This window comes from Mytilus edulis, chromosome 5 (genome assembly GCF_963676685.1).
Source record: "Mytilus edulis chromosome 5, xbMytEdul2.2, whole genome shotgun sequence".
NCBI classification, from domain to species: domain Eukaryota; kingdom Metazoa; phylum Mollusca; class Bivalvia; order Mytilida; family Mytilidae; genus Mytilus; species Mytilus edulis.
The window spans coordinates 50,500,418-50,522,101 of record NC_092348.1 but is presented as its reverse complement, the minus strand read 5'-3'; the positions used below and the strand labels follow the sequence as shown (position 1 = coordinate 50,522,101).

The 21,684-nt window shown below is 31.9% G+C and overlaps 1 protein-coding gene across 2 annotated transcripts in view; it reads left to right on the top strand.

The window, feature by feature from the left end:
- LOC139525453 (5-oxoprolinase-like) overlaps positions 1-21,684 on the top strand; it is a 94,638-nt gene that overhangs the window by 19,130 nt on the left and 53,824 nt on the right. For both annotated transcript variants that reach the window (XM_071320797.1, XM_071320798.1), the window contains exons 14-23: positions 955-1,067; positions 1,670-1,758; positions 7,562-7,643; positions 9,201-9,332; positions 10,046-10,184; positions 17,371-17,483; positions 18,005-18,068; positions 18,447-18,547; positions 19,924-19,960; positions 20,572-20,682. In XM_071320797.1, the coding sequence (XP_071176898.1) occupies positions 955-1,067; positions 1,670-1,758; positions 7,562-7,643; positions 9,201-9,332; positions 10,046-10,184; positions 17,371-17,483; positions 18,005-18,068; positions 18,447-18,547; positions 19,924-19,960; positions 20,572-20,682 (981 nt within the window). The remainder of the gene's footprint in view (positions 1-954; positions 1,068-1,669; positions 1,759-7,561; positions 7,644-9,200; positions 9,333-10,045; positions 10,185-17,370; positions 17,484-18,004; positions 18,069-18,446; positions 18,548-19,923; positions 19,961-20,571; positions 20,683-21,684) is intronic.

Below are 21,684 nucleotides of genomic sequence, written 5' to 3'. Positions count from 1 at the left end.
AATTTCTTTCTTTCATTCTAGATTTTGAAAACTTGCAGGCTGTTTCTGTATCAATAATAGCTAAAAAAAAAAGAGTTCTTAACAAACAAGAAAAAACAAAATGTGCAGAAACAGTATATTGAATTCATATACACAAAACTTTCCTGGATTGGGGGTTGGAGCCTAAGTAATCTATGTTAAAAAAAGTTTAAATTGTGAAAAATTTGACTAAACTGACATTATAAAATAAAAATGCTAAATTAAAAAATCATGATTATTTTATTTGTAATGTGATGTGCCAAAAAGAAATTTTCTTTGTACTTATAGTTATATTACAACTACATGTACTTGCGTTAAATTTGTAGAATTATGGCCAAATTATAAAAAAATAAAATCTTCAGCCACTGCTGTAAACAGGTTATCATTCAAACCTATCCTTGAATCACTGAGAGATACAAAGAGTGATAATTGGTGCTGATGATGTGTAATCATATCATGTTTCACTAATAGCTGATGAGGGTTCTTAAGGAGGTAAACCCTCTTATAATCATCAGTATATGTAAAAATACATTCATGAACTTGACTTTTGCAAAAGCATAACTGACCAAGGTAAATCGCCTTACATGAAGTAAATTAGGCTTGTAAGCTTCAAGTTTTTATGCTCTGGCATCTATAGTAGGACGCATTATGTTTCTTGTCTGTTTTTAATTCATCCAGATTCAAGCTAAAATTTTGGTTAATGTAGTTTATTGTAAAGCTGCAATCCCATTAACTTCAAACTTAGAACACATGTTGATTTTTGTCCGAACTTTTTTTAAGAACGTGCTAAATAAGGATTCCACCTAGATTTTAAAGTTCATTGAAAAGTGAAAGAGCCAGTGAGATGTCATGTCCCATGGACACATACTTTTGTTCAAGTAATTTTCTTGCAAAATATCTTTGTCATTACATATTTTTTATATAAACATATTTCAGGCCAAAGGACATGATACAGCTCGACATGTTCTAGCATGTTTTGGTGGAGCTGGAGGACAACATGCATGTGCTATAGCCAGGTCTTTAGGGATGACACAGGTCTTTGTTCACAGGTAATCAACTTAATTAAGATTTATCTTTATTGTGGACACACATCTTTCAAGTCTGATAAAATCCAGTCCCAAGACAGTCTACTTGCACAAGAAAGGCACTTATTTGCATTGCAATCCATTAGGGCCACTTCCTTCTGAAAACAAGTTTTATATGCATCAATAAAACAGGCATGCAATTGTTCAAAATCGGCAAATTAATTATATTTTTGTGGTGATTGACTTTCCTCTTCTTTTATCCAGGTTTGGGACCAGTAGTTTAAACTAGAGGTTTTATGGTAACTTCAATCACAAATATAAGTTAATTACTTGAACCAAATCTTGATAATTATAATGTAAAAGGCCAACATATTTTTTACTGCTGCATTTCTGGTTTCAAATGTATAGCTTTGAGCTTTTTGGAAGAAGGTAAATACAAAGAGGTGTTTTATAGTTGTTTTGGTTATTTGAAAACTACAAAGTGCATGTTATTTTCATTTCCTTTTCATTTATCAATACAATTAATATAAATTTAAAAGGTCTGAAGAATTTTACCATTTTGGATCAAAGCTCTTAGGAAACTTTTCTGTATGTATTAGATTGATGGAGTGTTTTTGTTGTTGTAGGTTTGCAGGAATTCTGTCAGCATATGGAATGGCATTAGCTGATGTAGTGCATGAACAACAAGAGCCTTGTGCTAAGGTTTATAAGAATGGTATGGTTCTGTTAAAGAAAAAAATGGCTTTTTTATTTTTCTTAAAGGCAGCGTACTGTATTCATGAAATAAAAATTTTGAGAATGAAAGAACAAAGTACGAATATATTTCTGTTTTATAAATGAACTAGCCTTTTTACCAGATGTGATTTTAAGGAGGCTCGAGGGTATAAAAATTTCAGAAAAAAAATAAATATTTGTTTTTCATTTCAAATTTTATTTGTTACCTTTTGTAGTTGTTACTTATCATATGGTACAAAAATCATTCAAAACAAACAATTCGTGTTGTCCCCAGATAACTTTTTAAATGTATACATCATTGAAAAAATTCCAAATTATCTCCCTTTGGTGGAAAAATGCCATTTTTTGGCTTTAAAATTGAAATATCTTTTTTAACTCATCGGTGACCTATATTTTTTAATATAATTTCCATATAAGCTGCACTTAAACTAAATTATTGTAAAATTTGAGCGATTTCTGTAATAAATTTTTTTCTTTTTTTTCGATATTACCTTTATTTCTCCTATTACTTCAACAGAAAAAAAACACCTTTACAAAAATTCATGCTTTTTTCGAATGCAGATTGTGAGCGCAAATGAACGGTGACCCCACTTTTTTATTTTATTTTTCTGTTAACTATAAGATAAAGTTCATTTATAGAAAAATATAGAGAAATCCTATATAAATGATTTAGACCCGCGAACCCCCTTAATTGGATATGATCCTCTAGGGAAAAATATTTTTATGCCCCACCTACGATAGTAGAGGGGCATTATGTTTTCTGGTCTGTGCGTCCGTCCGTCCGTCCGTTCGTTCGTCCGTCCGTCTGTCCCGCTTCAGGTTAAAGTTTTTGGTCAAGGTAGTTTTTGATGAAGTTTAAGTCCAATCGACTTCAAACTTAGTACACATGTCCCCTATGATATGATCTTTCTAATTTTAATGCCAAATTAGAGTTTTTACCCCAATTTCACGGTCCACTGAACATGGAAAATGATAGTACGAGTGGGGCATTCGTGTACTGAGGACACATTCTTGTTCCATTCAAAATTTCCTCATTAGGTTTGTTTTTGTCATCAACCTATATTTGAAGTAGACCTTGTAAGAAATTTTATGAAAAGTGTATATGTTATCATATTTTATTGTCTTGTTTTTATACGACCGCAAAATTTTTAGCTGTTGTATATTGGTATCACGTCAGCGTCGTCCGAGACGGATGGTTTCCAGATAATAACTTTAGTATAATTTAATAGAAATCAATAAAATTTTAACACAATGTTTATAACTACAAAAGGAAGCTTGGGATTGGTTTTGGGGGTTATGGTCCCTAAGGTTTAGGAATAAGGGGCCAAAAGGGACCCAAAACAATCATTTATCTAGTGTCAGTACAAAAAGTTATGTATAAGTATTTCAATTAGACGGTTGGGATATATTTTGTGGGTTATGGGGCAAACAGTCTAGGAATAAAGGGCCAAAAAGGGGTCAAAAACAAGCATTTTTATACGACCGCAAAAATTTTAATTTTTTGGTCGTATATTGCTATCACGTTGGCGTCGTCGTCGTCGTCGTCCGAATACTTTTAGTTTTCGCACTCTAACTTTAGTAAAAGTGAATAGAAATCAATGAAATTTTAACACAAGGTTTATGACCACAAAAGGAAGGTTGGGTTTGATTTTGGGAGTTTTGGTCCCAATATTTTAGGAATTAGGGGCCAAAAAGGGCCCAAATAAGCATTTTCTTGGTTTTCGCACTATAACTTTAGTTTAAGTGAATAGAAATCTATGAAATTTTGACACAAGGTTTATGACCACAAAAGGACGGTTGGGATTGATTTTGGGAGTTTTGGTTGCAACAGTTTAGGAATTAAGGGCCAAAAAAGGGCCCAAATAAGCATTATTCTTGGTTTTCGCACAATAACTTTAGTATAAGTAAATAGAAATCAATGAAATTTAAACACAAGGTTTATGACCAGAAAAGGAAGGTTGGGATTGATTTTTGGAGTTGAGGTCACAGCAGTTTATGAATTAGGGGCCAAAAAGGGGCCCAAATAAGCATTATTTTTGCACCATAACTTTAGTATAAGTAAATAGAAATCTATGAAATTTAAACACAAGGTTTATGACCATAAAAGGAAGGTTGGGTTTGATTTTGGGAGTTTTGGTCCCAACAGTTTAGGAATAAGGGGCCCAAAGGGTCCAAAATTGAACTTTGTGAGATTTCATCAAAAATTAATAATTGGGGTTCTTTGATATGCCGAATCTAACTATGTATGTAGATTCTTAATTTTTGGTCCCGTTTTCAAATTGGTCTACATTAAGGTCCAAAGGGTCCAAAATTAAACTTAGTTTGATTTTAACAAAAATTGAATCTTTGGGGTTCTTTGATATGCTGAATTTAAAAATGAACTTAGATTTTTAATTATTGGCCTAGTTTTCAAGTTGGTCCAAATGGGGGTCCAAAATTAAACTTTGTTTGATTTCATCAAAAATTGAATAAATGGGTTCTTTGATATGCCAAATCTAACTGTGTATGTAGATTCTTAATTTTTGGTCCAGTTTTCAAATTGGTCTACATTAAGGTCCAAAGGGTCCAAAATTAAACTAAGTTTGATTTTAACAAAAATTAAATTCTTGGGCTTATTTGATATGCTTTATCTAAACATGTACTTTGATTTTTGATTATGGGCCCAGTTTTCAAGTTGGTCCAAATCAGGATTCCATATCAAGTATTGTGCAATAGCAAGAAATTTTCAATTGCACAGTATTGCACAATAGCAAGAAATATCTAATTGCACAATATTGTGCAATAGCAATTAATTTTCAATTGGAGTTATCTTTCTTTGTATAGAATAGTAGTTGATAATATATGTTGGAAATTTGCCAGAGATGACTATGATGTCATTTTCTATTTTTATTTGCCAATAACTTTATGTAAATAACTTCATTGGAAATTTGCCAATATAAAATGTTGCTGATGAAGCTTTTTTTCCTTATCTTATCTAAAATGTTTTTAGATAATGTATGTTGGACATTTGCCAGACATGACTATGATGTCATTTTCTATTTTTATTTGCCAATAACTTTATGTAAATAACTTCATTGGAAATTTGCCAATATTAAATGTTGCTGATGAAGTTTTTTTTATTGTTTTATACAATAAACAATGTATATTCACTTTTACTACCAACCAATCTTTACCATTCAGTGATAACAAGCACTTTATTTTACATTTTAATATTTTATGATGTATTTAAAAGAGTAGTTATTGTTGCAAACTCCATTAGAAATTTGAATTGATATCAGTTTTGGAAAAAGGGAAACGGGGATGTGAAAAAAAAAATGGGGGGGTGGGGGTTAAATTTTTCTCATTTCAGATTTCATGAATAAAAAGAAAATTTCTTCAAACATTTTTTTTAGAGGATTAATATTCAACAGCATAGTGAATTGCTCAAAGGCAAAAAAAAATTTTTAAGTTCATTAGACCACATTCATTCTGTGTCAGAAACCTATGCTGTGTCAACTATTTAATTTTAGATTTAAATAAGTTTGAAGAAGAAATCTTTAATTGATTTGTAAAATCTTGACATTTGTTTTGTGTAAAAAAAAACCATGTAATGTCAAAAATTTGATCACAATCCAAATTCAGAGCTGTATCACGCTTGAATGTTTTGTCCATACTTGCCCCAACTGTTCAGGGTTTGACCTCTGCGGTCGTATAAAGCTGCGCCCTGCGGAGCACCTGGTTGTAGTTTCAAGACAATAAATTGGAGTTATCTTTCTTTGTCTAGAATGGTTGTTGAATCACCTAAAACTAATGCTTTATGAAATCTTCTTTGAAAAGTAGTTGAATCAACTTAAATCAATGCTATATACTAAAGCAGTCTTTACCATTCAGTGATTATAAGCACTTTGATTACCATTCTAGGGTTATGGCTGTTTACAAGTGAAAAATTGAAGTATTTTTTTGTTTCTGTTCTCTTAACTTAAGTTTGTTTCAACTAAATTTAATGAAATGTGTATATAATGCTTATTACCTCTAAACTCAGTTTAAGTTCAATTTTTGGCAGCTTCACTTTTACAGTTCTTGGGTTATGTCCCTTTATAACGTTATATGGTAGCAGGGGCATCATCTGTGTCCCTTTGGACACATTTCCCATTTATTTTTGTCGAGCCTGCAACTTTTGTTGCAGAAAGCTCGACATAGGGATAGTGATCCGGCGGCGGCGGCGGCGGCAGCGGTGTTAGCTCACTTCTTAAAAGCTTTATATTTTAGAAGGTGGAAAACCTGGATGCTTCATACTTTGTATATAGATGCCTCATGTTACGAAGTTTCCGTCAGTCACATGTCCAATGTCCTTGACCTCATTTTCATGGTTCAGTGACCACTTGAAAAAAAAGTTCAGATTTTTTGTAATGTTGAGTTCTCTCTTATTATAAGTAATAGGATAACTATATTTGGTATGTGCGTACCTTGCAAGGTCCTCTTGCCCGTCAGACAGTTTTCACTTGACCTTGACCTCATTTCATGGCTCAGTGAACAAGGTTAAGTTTTGGTGGTCAAGTCCATATCTCAGATACTATAAGCAATAGGGCTAGTATATTCGGTGTATGGAAGGACTGTAAGGTGTACATGACCAGCTGGCAGGTGTCATCTGACCTTGACCTCATTTTCATGGTTCAGTGGTTATAGTTAAGTTTTTGTGTTTTGGTCTGTTTTTCTCATACTTTATGCAATAGGTCTACTATATTTTTATGTATGGAATGATTGTAAGGTGAACATGTCTAGCGGACAGATGTCATCTGACCTTGACCTCATTTTCATGGTTCAGTGGTCAAAGTTAAGTTTTTCAGTTTTGGTCTTTTTATCTGATACTATACGCCATAGGTCAACTATATTTAGTGTATGGAAATATTTTATGATTTATATATTAGTCGCACAGGTTTTATTTGACCTTGACCTCATTTTCACTGTTAATTGCTCAGTGTTAAGTTTTTGTGTTTTAGTCTATTTTTCTTAAACTATAAGTATTAGGTCAACTATATTTGTTTTATGGAAACATTGTTAGCTGTACATGTCAGCCTGGCATGGTTCATCTGACCTTGACCTCATTTTCATGGTTCATTGGTCTTTGTTTAGTTATCTTGGTTAATGTAACGTTTATGTGACAGTTGTAATAAAACTTTATACTTAGGACTATTAACATAATATCAATGATTAGTAAAGAAGGCGAGACATTTCAGTGTGTGCACTCTTGTTTTAGAAAAAGAAAATTTATTTTTTTATTTTTGAGAGGATTAATATTCAACAGCATAGTGAACTGCTCAAAAGCAAAAAAAAAAAATTAAGTTCATTAGACCACATTCATTCTGTGTCAGAAACCTATGCTCTGTCAACTATTTAATCACAATCCCAATTCAGAGCTGTATCCAGCTTGAATGTTGTGTCCATACTAGCCCCAACCGTTCATGGTTTGACCTCTGTGGTCGTATAAAGCTGCGTCCTGCGGAGCATCTGGTTAGATATAGAACTGATATCAGTTTGATGTATAAGGTTTGTTACAGATTTATTTTGTTTATATTTAACTTAATTGTTTTGAAATTGAAGTTTATAGACACAAAATGTTCTGTGTCACAAATGACAACTTGTGTTTGAACATAACTGTTGCAACACAAATCCTGTGATCTCGTGCACCAGAAAGAAAAGCAGATCCTGCTCCAAATGTGGCACCTGTTTTGTTATATACATGTAACTTTGATAATGTTTTGTTATAAACACCATCTTACTGCAAGAGATTTATTTATTCACAGAATCATTCAAACATTTAGAAGAAAGAATTTCAGTACTCATCTCAAAGTGCAATCAAGAACTGTTAACACAAGGATTTTCAAGGTAACATTGAATTCACAATTTTGTTTAATTTTAATGCATTATAGAAACAGTGTCAATCTGTCTTTTCTTAATAGTAAGAAATATCCCATAGATATCAGTTGTTGAAATATTTTTTTTAATTTGGTATATATGCTTGAAAAAATAAATTTAGCAGAATACTTTTGAAATGATATTGTTAATTTTTTTTATAAATAATGTGGGAAAAGGCTGACTTGGACTTTTATGTGCATTGGTTTACTATAATGGTTTACTTTTATAAATTGTTATTTGGATGGAGAGTTGTCTCATTGGCACTCACACCACATTTTCCTATATCTATTGGTATTATATTTGTCTCAAATCAAAAGAAAGGAAATCAAGAATCTGCTTAAATTTTGGTAAATGACCTTTTATGAGCTATAAGTCTTATATCAAAAGATAAATAGGTGTTATGGGGCAAAATATTTTACCTTTTATTGTATGGAAAATAAAACAAGGAGTCCAAACATCTGACACAAATTCTATAATCTCACTTAAGTACATCCTTAATTTGACTTTTCAAGATAATGTGTTCTTAAAAATATGTGATTCAAGTGGAAACAATCAGTTTGAATACAATGCAAATCAACCTCTTTTGTCTATGAATTATTATTTGTACTTCCATTTTTATTTTTTATGCATCTAATTTTATCGACAAAGAAAAGAAAAAAAAACCCTGATCATTTCTATATGTTGTTGTTTGTTTTCACTAAAGAATATCTTTTCTAAAATGGATCTATATGCAATAATGAAATTTAAAACTCACTAAATGTGATTCTTATTTTATAAAATATATGATGTCTATGTACATTAAATCACAAGAATGCTAACATACGGTACTTACATTTAAGCTCTGATATCATAAACATGATTATAAGAAAAAAAGATTCAAATATGTTTAAGTAAAATCAGACATCTTCGCAAGCCAGTCCCCTCCTCTCCACCCTTGGCAGATTAAGACTGGATTGAACTCTTGGCTAGAGAAGATGTCAATCAGCAAACACTAGATGCTTAAAAAAATAAACCTTTATGCAAATTTAACTATCAGATACATCTATTTAGCTAACCTTTTCAACCTTTAAATCACCCAGATATAGCTTTTTTATGCTGCACCTTAAAGCAATCCAATCAATCAATCAATCATAAAAAATGATTTGTTTCAACACAATCAATAGAAAATAAGGCTATATAATAGGCTAGTATTTGAACTTGTAATTAGTTTTAATTATGGAATTTGCATAATTTTTTGTGCTTGACATTTTTAATAAAGTCCATGTTTATTTGGTATTATTATGTTTTCTGAGCAGTTCATACCACTTTACATATAATGTATTTTGTATACGCGGCACAGTACATTCTATTGAAAATGTACTATCTGCTTTGTAATAGAAAGTGTTGTGAGCAGCAGTGAACATTTTAGTACAGAATAAACATGGAATTTATTAAAAGTTTCAAGCACAAGAAATTATGCAAATTCCATAATTAAAAATAATTCCAAGTTCAAATAATAGTCTGTTGATTTGTATTTTTGTTTTATAGCAATCAGATTGCGCATACAGTTTTCCTTCACATGAGATATGATAGGACTGACTGTGCACTCATGGTAACATCAAAGCCTTCTCCTACCAGTGCATTTTCTCATGGAGATTTTCTGGCAGCTTTTCAAAATAGGTAATGTATGGAGATACTTTAAGGTAAAAACATTTATATTTGTTGAATGAAAGAAAGGTTTAAAAACACAATTATACATAAAATAAAATAAAACACACACACACACACACAAATATATTTGGGCAAAAGAGATCTCAACTATTATAATAAAAATGAAGGATACAATATCTATTATCATATTGCAATATTTCAATAGAGAAAGTATGGTAATAGAAATATAAATGGGATTAAGAGCTCATAGAATAACAAAGTTCTAATGATACTAGCTCTGTGAGAAAGCAGTTCATTTCAACAAAATAGAAGTTTAATGCTGTAGCATAAATTTCTTTGATAGGGTCTCCAATAACATCTTTGAAGTTGTAAGTGGTATGGGGATCATACCGCATTGTATTTTCCATATGTATATTTCTGAAAGAAAAAGAAAATATTGGCGTCCCATGCCAAAACTGAATCAATCTGACATATATTTCATTAATGAGTGCTCAGCCCAGTAAATGAGTTTTGATTTGAATAAATGAAGTCCTTGGTCGCTTGATACTTATTTTTGGAGTTTTGTAATCAGTAATTATGCATGCATCATTGGAAATTAAATTTGGGGTTTGTCATTACACACAGAAATTAATATCACATGAATAATAATGAAAGCAACAGACAGGATGATTAAAATAAATTAATTAAAGGGATACAAAAATTATGATTAGCTTTATTTTAAGGTACAACACAGAGTTTGGATTCACTTTACCAGATCGACCAATCATTGTAGATGATATAAGAATAAGAGGTGTCGGCAAAGCTATGCATGAAACTGAACAGCTGATAGAAAAGGCTGATGGTCCTCCAAAACATGAAACAGTAAGATTTAAGCATTGGTTTAATTTTATGTATTGATTAATGTCCGAGTAATCAAGGTTTATATTTTGTAGTCAATTCCAAATCTCAGATACCATTATCTATAAGTCAACTACAATTGCAAGGTGTACAAGTCAGTCATCTGATCTTGACCTCATTTTTATTGTTCATTGGTCAATATTCAGTTTTCATATTTTTGCAATTGGGTCTGTTTCTCAGATACTACAAGCAATAGACAAGCTACTTTTTTGCATGGTGTAATTATAAGGAATACTTGTCTGTTTGGCAGGGTTCTTCTGATCTTAACCTCATTTACATGAATCATTAATTACATAAAGTTTCTTGTAGTAAAACCTTTATATTACATACTTCCATGATAACTCAATTATGATAAGTAAAGCAGGGGAAACATTTTTAAAAGCACTCTTGTATTAACTATCAGTGAAAACACAAGTTTCATACATCCTCATCAGTCAGAATTCGAAATGCTGTATTTGATTGAAAAAATTAGTTGTAGTCATACTTGCCAACCTCTGACAATGAGAAATCATGTCATGACATGACATGACATGTCAAAAAGCGTGTGAAAATGTGTGACATAGATGTGGACTTTTTGATATAAATATGCATGGAAATGTTCATAATTTCACATTAATTTATACAAATATGTTAATATAAAAAAACAATATTCTACTGTAAACTTGTATATTGTATTCAACAGTGGTCTGTTATGTTGCTTTTAAAAGAACACCACTAGACACATAAACAAAACAACTGCCAATTTCAAGTTTAGTTACATTTATTTGATAACAGCACACAATATAAATGTATCGTTGTCAAGTTCTGATCAGAATTCAGTGTAAATTTCTTTATAATTGAAAATGCTCTCTCAGAATTGATATTTGATACATTGTAGTTCTCCTCTCACATGTATTGTTTATATCATTGCAACATAGGATGAACAATGCTTTACTCGTCATTCGATCATTTAAAACCCTGAACTCCCAAATGTAATTTATAAGTCTTGAATTATCTTAGTACGTTCACATCGTTTTCGCTTAACAATCGGCACTTTCGACGACAGTACAGGCCCTGAAAATGACCTCTTTCTGTTGATATTTCACCTATAAATTGAATTTGAAAGAAAGAATGTAACAAAATCATAAAAACTAATCACAAACTACTTACTTTAAGGAGGCTCGCGGGTACAAAAATTTCAGCAAAAATTAAACTTTTATTTTTTCATTACAAATTTTATTTATTACACTGTTAGTTATTACTTAATGATATGGTACAAAAATCAACCAAAAAAATCGATTCAGTTTGGCCCCAGATGACTTTTAAAATGTTTATATCATTGAAAAAGCTCCAAATTATCTCCCTTTGGTGTAAAAATGCCAAATTTGAAATATCTTTTTATACGACCGCAAAATTTGAAAAAAATTTCGTCGTATATTGCTATCACGTTGGCGTCGTCGTCGTCGTCGTCGTCGTCGTCGTCATCGTCGTCCGAATACTTATAGTTTTCGCACTCTAACTTTAGTAAAAGTAAATGGAAATCTATGAAATTTTAACACAAGGTTTATGACCACAAAAGGAAGGTTGGTATTGATTTTGGGAGTTTTGGTCTCAACATTTTAGGAATTAGGGGCCAAAAAGGGCCCAAATAAGCATTTTCTTGGTTTTCGCACTATAACTTTAGTTTAAGTTAATAGAAATCTATGAAATTTTGACACAAGGTTTATGACCACAAAAGAACGGTTGGGATTGATTTTGGGAGTTTTGGTTTCAACAGTTTAGGAATTAAGGGCCAAAAAAGGGCCCAAATAAGCATTATTCTTGGTTTTCGCACAATAACTTTAGTTTAAGTAAATAGAAATCAATGAAATTTAAACACAATGTTAATGACTACAAAAGGAAGGTTGGTATTGATTTTGGGAGTTTAGGTCCCAACAGTTTAGGAATTAGGGGCCAAAAAGGGACCCAAATAAGCATTTTTCTTGGTTTTCGCACCATAACGTTAGTATAAGTAAATAGAAATCTATGATATTTAAACACACGGTTTATGACCATAAAAGGAAGGTTGGTATTGATTTTGGGAGTTTTGGTCCCAAGAGAATAAGGGGCCCAAAGGGTCCAAAATTAAACTTTGTTTGATTTCATCAAAATTGAATAATTGGGGTTCTTTGATATGCCGAATCTAACTGTGTATGTAGATTCTTAACTTTTGGTCCCGTTTTCAAATTGGTCTACATTAAGGTCCAAAGGGTCCAAAATTAAACTTAGTTTGATTTTGACAAAAAATGAATCAGTTAGGTTCTTTGATATGCTGAATCTAAAAATGTACTTAGATTCTTGATTATTGGCCCAGTTTTCAAGTTGGTCCAAATCGGGGTCCAAAATTAAACTTTGTTTGATTTCATAAAAAATTGAATAAATGGGGTTCTTTGATATACCAAATATAACTGTGTATGTAGATTCTTCATTTTTGGTCCTGTTTTCAAATTGGTCTACACTAAAGTCCAAAGGGTCCAAAATTAAACTTAGTCTGATTTTAACAAAAATTGAAATCTTGGGGTTCTTTGATATGCTGAATCCAAAAATGTACTTAGATTTTTTATTATGGGCCCAGTTTTCAAGTTGGTCCAAATCAGGATCTAAAATTATTATATTAAGTATTGTGCAATAGCAAGTCTTTTCAATTGCACAGTATTGCGCAATGGCAAGAAATATCTAATTGCACAATATTGTGAAATAGCAAATTTTTTTTTTAATTAGAGTTATCTTTCTTTGTCCAGAATTATTAAGCAAGAAATATCTAATTGCAAAATATTGTGCAATAGCAAGATTTTTTTTTAATTGGAGTTATCTTTCTTTGTCCAGAATCAACTTAAATCTTTGTTATATACAATATACAATGTATATTCACTTTTTACTACCAACTGATAAATTCAAATAATCTTTACCATTCAGTGATAACAAGCAGTTTTTTTACATCTTAATATTTTATGATGTATTTAAATGAGTAGTTATTGTTGCAAACTCCATTAGAAATTTTAATTGAGATTAGTTTTGGAATAAGGGAAAGGGGGATGTGATTAAAAAAATTGGGTTCAATTTTTCTCATTTGAAATTTCATAAATAAAAAAGAAAATTTCTTCAAACATTTTTTTGAGAGGATTAATATTCAACAGCATAGTGAATTTCTCTAAGAGAAAACAAAAATTTTAAGTTCATTAGAACACATTCATTCTGTGTCAGAAACCTATGCTGTGTCAACTATTTAATCACAATCCAAATTTAGAGCTGAATCCAGCTTGAATGTTGTGTCCATACTTGCCCCAACCGTTCAGGGTTCAACCTCTGCGGTCGTATAAAGCTACGCCCTACGGAGCATCTGGTTTAACTCATCGGTGACCTATATTTTTTATTACTGTTTTCAAAAAAGCTGTAAATAAACTAAATAATTGTAAAATTTATGCGATTTCTGTAATTAGGTTATTTTTTAATTTCGATATTACCTCTATTTCTCCTATTAGTTCAACAGAAAAAAAGGGCCTTAACAAAAATGTATGCTTTTTTACGGAGGCAGATTGTGAGCTTAAATGAACGGTGACCCCATTTTTAGCTCACCTGGCCCGAAGGGCCAAGTGAGCTTTTCTCATCACTTGGCGTCCGTCGTCCGTCGTCGTCCGTCGTCGTCCGTCGTCGTCGTCCGTCGTCGTTAACTTTTACAAAAATCTTCTCCTCTGAAACTACTGGGCCAAATCAAACCAAACTTGGCCACAATCATCATTGGGGTATCTAGTTTAAAAAATGTGTGGCGTGACCCGGTCAACCAACCAAGATGGCCGCCACGGCTAAAAATAGAACATAGGGGTAAAATGCAGTTTTTGGCTTATAACTCAAAAACCAAAGCATTTAGAGCAAATCTGACATGGGGTAAAAATGTTTATCAGGTCAAGATCTATCTGCCCTGAAATTTTCAGATGAATCGGTCAATCGGTTGTTGGGTTGCTGCCCCTGAATTGGTAATTTTGAAGAAATTTTGCTGTTTTTGGTTATTATCTTGAATATTATTATAGTTAGAGATAAATTGTAAACAGCAATAATGTTCAGCAAAGTAAGATCTACAAATAAGTTAACATGACCAAAATGGTCAGTTGACCCGTTTAGGAGTTATTGCCCTTTATAGTCAATTTTTAACCATTTTTCGTTAATTAAAGTAATCTTTTACAAAAATCTTCTCCTCTGAAACTACTTGGCCAAATTAATCCAAACTTGGCCACAATCATCTTTGGGGTATCTAGTTTAAAAAATGTGTGGCGTGACCTGGTCAACCAACCAAGATGGCCGCCACGGCTAAAAATAGAACAAAGGGGTAAAATGCAGTTTTTGCCTAATAACTCAAAAACCAAAGCATTTTGAGGAAATCTGACATGGGATAAAAATGTTTATCAGGTCAAGATCTATCTGCCCTAAAATTTTCAGATGAATCGGTCAATCGGTTGTTGGGTTGCTGCCCCTGAATTGGTAATTTTGAGGAAATTTTGCTGTTTTTGGTTATTATCTTGAATATTATTATAGATAGAGATAAACTGTAAACAGCAATAATGTTCAGCAAAGTAAGATCTACAAATAAGTCAACATGACCAAAATGGTCAGTTGACCCGTTTAGGAGTTATTGCCCTTTATAGTCAATTTTTAACCATTTTTCGTAAATTAAAGTAATCTTTTACAAAAATCTTCTCCTCTGAAACTACTTGGCCAAATTAATCCAAACTTGGCCACAATCATCTTTGGGGTATCTAGTTTAAAAAATGTGTGGCGTGACCTGGTCAACCAACCAAGATGGCCGCCACCGCTAAAAATAGAACATAGGGGTAAAATGCAGTTTTTGGCTTATAACTCAAAAACCAAAGCATTTTGAGGAAATCTGACTGGGATAAAAATGTTTATCAGGTCAAAAACTATCTGCCCTGAAATTTTCAGATGAATCGGTCAATCGGTTGTTGGGTTGCTGCCCCTGAATTGGTAATTTTGAGGAAATTTTGCTGTTTTTGGTTATTATCTTGAATATTATTATAGATAGAGATAAATTGTAAACAGCAATAATGTTCAGCAAAGTAAGATCTACAAATAAGTCAACATGACCAAAATGGTCAGTTGACCCCTTTAGGAGTTATTGCCCCTTATAGTCAATCTTTAACCATTTTTCATAAATCTAAGTAATCTTTTACAAAATCTCCACTGAAACTACTAGGCCACAATCATCTTTGGGGTATCTAGTTTGAAAAATGTGTCCGATGACCTGGCCATTCAACCAAGATGGCCGCCACGGCTAAAAATAGAACATAGGGGTAAAATGCAGTTTTTTGCTTATAACTATGAAACCAAAGCATCTAGAGCAAATCTGACAAGAAGTTAAATTGTTAATCAAGTCAATATCTATCTGCCCTGAATTTTTCAGATGAATTGGACAACTGGTTGTTGGGTTGCTGCCCTCCAATTGGTAATTTTTAAAGAAATTTTGCCGTTTTTGGTTATCTTGAATACTATTATAGATAGCGATAAACTGTAAACAGCAATAATGTTCAGCAAAGTAAGATCTACAAATAAGTCAACATGACCTAAATGGTCAATTGACCCCTTAAGGAGTTATTGCCCTTTATAGTCAATTTTTAACAATTTTCATTAATTTGGTAAATTTATGTAAATTTTTACCAAATATAGTTCTCTGTTACTAATGGGCAAAGTTCATGATAGATATAATTGTAAGAAGCAAAATCGTTCAGTAAAGTAAGAACTTCAAACACATCACCATCACCAAAATACAATTTTGTCATGAATCCATATGTGTCCTTTGTTTAATATGCACATAGACCAAGGTGAGCGACACAGGCTCTTTAGAGCCTCTAGTTTTATTTCATTTTTCTATTTAGTATATGATAAAGTGCATTTATAAAAAAATAAAGCGAAATCCTTTACTAGAAAAAAAAATTGATTTATACCCGGGAGCCCCCTTAAGTGCTTTTTCAGTTCGCCCATATAGAAAAAATAAACAATATGACAACCAAACAAATACCTCGAACCTTTCGGTATTTATCGCCGAATAAGGAAAAAACCTGAGAATCGCGATATCACTAACGACCAAAAAAATTAAAACAATGAAAAAGCGTGTAATTACGTGTAAAGTGGTGAAAAGCGTGTACACTCCATGTCACAAAATCCTGGGGTGTAAACCATTGAAAAACCGTGTATTACACGCGAATATCATGTCACTTGGCAAGTATGGTTGTGGTATTTTTTTATGAACCTGTGGAGGGAGCATACTGTGTTACCCATGTCTTTCAATCAACCACTTTGTCCTGCTGCAATCAAGCAGTTGTCTAGACTTATTTTTTTCACAATATCTGCAGATATTTATCCAAGTTTTTGTACATTAGTGTGAAATTTTGACTTTCATAACAAGTTTATAGTTCATGGAGTTATTGTCCTTGAATTTGGAAATTTCTTAAAACTTGTAATTGTTTGGCCAATTTATAATGCCTGTACATCAAGGGCTTACATTTGGTACTGGTACATTAATGTTTAAGGTCACATCAAAATGATATCTTCTAAGTCCAAATCACTGCTCTGAATTTTACATTTACTTTTTTTTATTCCTTTGAACTTCTTTTGCATCTGGCATATTTCCAGATAAAAGTATTACATGTATCACAACATTTCCAATGTGTAATTAATTGAAATTTATAGTCAACAGCATACAGATTTGACTCATATTGGTGGGTTTAGATGACACATTGTTGGTTTTGTTTTGAAAAATTCAAAGTACTAAAAAGGCTCAATGCAATATTTCGTATGCAGACTATAGATATAAGGTTTTGTGTGTTATCTAATTGATGTATTCCTCATGTCACCTTTTAGATATGATGATAATAAGGTTGAGAAAATAAAAAAGGTTATATACAGATAAATACAGATATATCAATGTTTACTACTACATGAAGTGAGGTCATGCTGGAGACAGATTAAGAATGTCAGTCATAAAAGATGTTTTTATGAATAAAAGTTCTGAACAAAGACAAAAAATTATGAAGTAGATTTAAAAAGTGTTAAAATTGATGAGAACAGTTAAAATCATTTATCTGAAAACAATACTTTGATACTGTTTGTATTTTTGTTTTAGATAACACAATGCTACTTTGAGGGAGGATTTCAGGATACACATGTTTATATATTATCAGATCTGAGAGCAGGTCATGTAATTCCAGGTCCAGCTATTATCATGAATGATACAAGGTATATATGTAAATAATAGAATATCAACCATTCATATTGAAATTCTAATTATTTTAAGGCAGATGTTTTGTGAATGATTTTTTCGATTACAGAAAAGCCACAAAAAACAAAACTTTGCTCTTCAAAAACATAAATTCTTTTTCAAACAAAAATGAAAGAAAACAAAAGAAAACAAGGAAAAAGGGAGTAAATTGTAAATCGTAGAGACCAGAAAATGACTATTTGAATGCATCAAATGTAAACATTTAGAATAAAAAAAATGTTGTATGATTGTATGGTTCATTTCATTTTCTATAGTTTAGCCAAATGATGATTATCCTTTTTGTAACTGGAATGTATTTACAGTTATAGTAAGGTATCTGTAATACTCTAATCCTACCTACCTGGTGTATTTGTTTTTCTTCATTTGCTGAAGTATCATTTAGTTTTCATTTATTATGGGTGTTTGATATTTTTTGCAAAATGTAGCTTCATTAAATTGCTTCTAATTTTGATTAACGGTGCTATTTTATTTCTTTAAGCACTATTCTAGTTGAACCGTGTTGTCAAGCAGTGATCACCAAGCATGGAAATGTCAAAATCACGGTATGTATTACATTGTACTGGTATTTTTTTCATAGCTATCCTAGATAACATTGGTAGCAGTGTCGTTGCTGGCAGCATCCACATTTAGATTCAGTCTGTGGTTAAAGTTTTTAGACATGGTTTTGTTTTGTTGATTCTTTGTCAGCTGGATACAAGTAACATGAACACACTGTACAAGAAATTGTGAGATATGCCTCATCAAGACAACAGTTTAAAAGGGGACTTTTTTAACATTTTCTATTAAAAAAAATTATGCAATAAATGCTATCCAGTAGGGGATTTTTGCCTAAAGTAGTAATATCTTTGCACCAGAAAATATATCTTACATGACCTTATCAAATACTCTTGAGTTATTTTTAATTGTTACTCAATATTTAGGTAGGAACAGGAACAGTGCAGAAGGTTGGAACAGATTTAGATGCTATTCAGCTATCTATATTCTCACATAGATTCATGAGCATAGCTGAACAAATGGGCAGGTATTACTATTTTTGTAATTTTTCAAGTCATCATATAAATGTTATAAACATCAATATATATAGCAGTATACATGTTTTAGTGTTTATAAAAATTTTAGAGGACAAGGTCCAGTAAGATCATTTGGCCTCAAATCGAAGTATGTCGGATGGATGATTTTTTTAATGTTTTAAACACTTAAATGTCTATTTCAGTCAATTTAATAAGTTTGTGTTTAAAAGATTTGAACTGATTGGTCATTAAAACCGCTCTCTCAAGTTCAAGCTTTATGATTAATATGAAAAATCTATCAAATATGCCATGAAACATACTTTTCAGATGTTTTTTTGTCTAAAATGGAAGTGGCTGCATTTGTGTTCAGTCTTAACTTTTGTAACGTAACGGTACCCAAATTGCACCGAGTACCCAAATTGCACCTATTTAGCAAAACTAGCAGCGAAAATCTTACAAGATTTCATAGAGACTAAACAATTTGTATTTTTATGATTTGATACTAAGCACATCTTTCAACATAGGTAAAACTATTTAGATATGCACAAAACGTTCACAGTATTTATCAACAGATGAAGTATTTACTGAAAAAGCAAAATGTACTGAAACGTCGCCATGCAACGTCATCAAAACGTCATCTTTTTAAAATGAGCAAATACAATATGTTACAAGTATCCATTTAAAAAATAATGAAGAGTAAGCATGGACTAATATCAAATTGTTCAAAATATTTGAAGAAATTAAACAAAAGCTCTGTTATTAGACTTTTGACGATGTGAATTTAAGCATGGATGCAATTTGGGTCCTCCTCATTTCAGAATCATTGATGGTTTGGAGGTCAGTTTAGACCAATTTTTCTATGATTCCATATGGAATAAAAATCAAATTGGTGTACCTTTATAATTAAGAAGGATATGGCTATAAAATAAACACAGAATGGACATTTTTGTCTTTATCATAAAAAAACGTAGATGAAAAAACTGTCAAAATAGGTGCAATTTGGGTAATCATCAAAAACATGTATTTAGATATAAAGACTGAACATGAATTTTATTTGAGCAGGGCAAAATATGTCTGTCAACTCTTTTAGGATTTAGTACCCTAAATGATGATTTTTACACATGTTTGCATTTATTTGTAAACACCTTGGTGAATAAAGAAAAACTAATTAGTCAAAACAATCAGCAAAACAAGACATACAAAAGTTCAACAAAGCCTGAATTGTCAGTCAACTCCTTGCAGGAGTTTTTGCCGTCTACTATGTTGGTGAGTGGTCATTGTTGAAGATTCATATAGATCCAGGTGAGAGACACGAGCTCTTTAGATCCTCTAGATCATAATATTTACATTTTGATTCATCTAATTTAATTTAACACTTTGTTTGCAGAGTTTTACAGAGAACTTCTATATCTACCAATATTAAGGTAAGTATTTTAACTGTTCTTCGATGTGGATCTTGTCTCTAGACATATTACATAGTATACATACTAACGTAATGTACACCACCAATTTACCCACCTACATTGAAAACATATGTAACAGCATAAACAGTACCAAAAAAAACAATGAAGAACTCTATCGTCTGACTTATTTTTGATGATTCTGAGTTGATTGTTTATTAAGGCTGCAATTGGTAAACTTTGGCACAAACATTTTTTTTAAAGTTAATTAGCAGTAAAAAAAATTATTAACACTTCATTATATTTTTACTTTCTATTCCATTATATGTTACGGATTCATAATGAATATTAAAAAATAAAATACACAGAGAACTTAGTATTTATGCCAGAAATTAAGAGAAGTTTGTCAAAAATCTTGATAGTACAGATCACTGACTATTTAGCTTAAAATGAGTGAAAATGAGTCCACTAATTAACACTGGAGCTATATGACAAAAACAGATCTGTAAGAATAGCCAAATTCATTTAATGCCAACTTTGACTGAGAAAGTGTATGTACAAATGCTATCAACTTATAATAAATAAGTCATTTACGATAACATTCATGGAGCACATTCCTAACTTCTTAATTTCAGGAACGGTTAGATTTTTCTTGTGCAATGTTTGGGCCAGACGGTGGACTTGTTGCCAATGCCCCACATATACCTGTACATCTGGGTGCTATGCAGGAAACTGTACAATATCAGGTCAGTAAATTGTAGATATAATTTCAGAAGGACAAATGGAGAAGTTGTCATACGTTTATCTCATATTCCTGTTTTATCTTTGTGATAGTAGGAAAAAAAACAGCAGAGAAAACAGCTAGAACTCTTTTGCAAATCAATTCTCAAACAGTTCTTTGACCAATCAGTCTAAATTTTGACTCAAGACTACAATGCTGGTTTTTTTCCCAACAACTTCAGACATTTTTACATGTTTACCTACCAGATTCATGATAAAGTTATTTTTATTAAAAGCAAACTTTTGTGACTTGCAGCAGAACACATTTAACATTCATAGAAAGGATGTTTTACAATTCAAATTTTTTCTGTCATTGGACCTGCAAGAACTTGAGAACATGTAAAATGTATATTTTCCATTCTAAAATTACATTTGATCTAAATGATTGCATGATAATGTGATTTTGATATAAACCCTACTTTGTGCCAGAGTAGATTTTGAATGTGCTAGTTCATCAAATAACAATCCACATGAAGACATGTCACTGTGCCCAGATACATTATGCTGACTCTCAGCTGACCAGTCTTTGTTCTTACTTAGTTAAGCAACCTGCTTAGGGTAGAGACAGCACATACCAATTTTGAAATCTATGGTTTGGCCCAGCCAGAGTTCAAACTCACAGCTTGCTGACCTCAAGATGAAAAAGCCACCACAATACACAGGAGCAGATCCAGGATTTGCGGTTAGGGGGGAGCGCAATTTTTTTTAAAAGTAAAACTATTGAAATATTCTTCTAAAGGGGTGATATGTAGATATCTCGAACTATTGTGTGGTAAAATTAGCGAGAAATTAAAGTTTCAAGCTGAAACCCTATAATAGATTTGTATGACTCCAAGTGGATTCTCCGGACCAAATATCAAGTGACTGACTGACGGAAGTACAGATAGAGATAAACAATATGTCTCTGTTCCGCGGAGAACCACCGAGTTATGATGGCAAGATCTCCTACAACAATCTTCTAACTTACG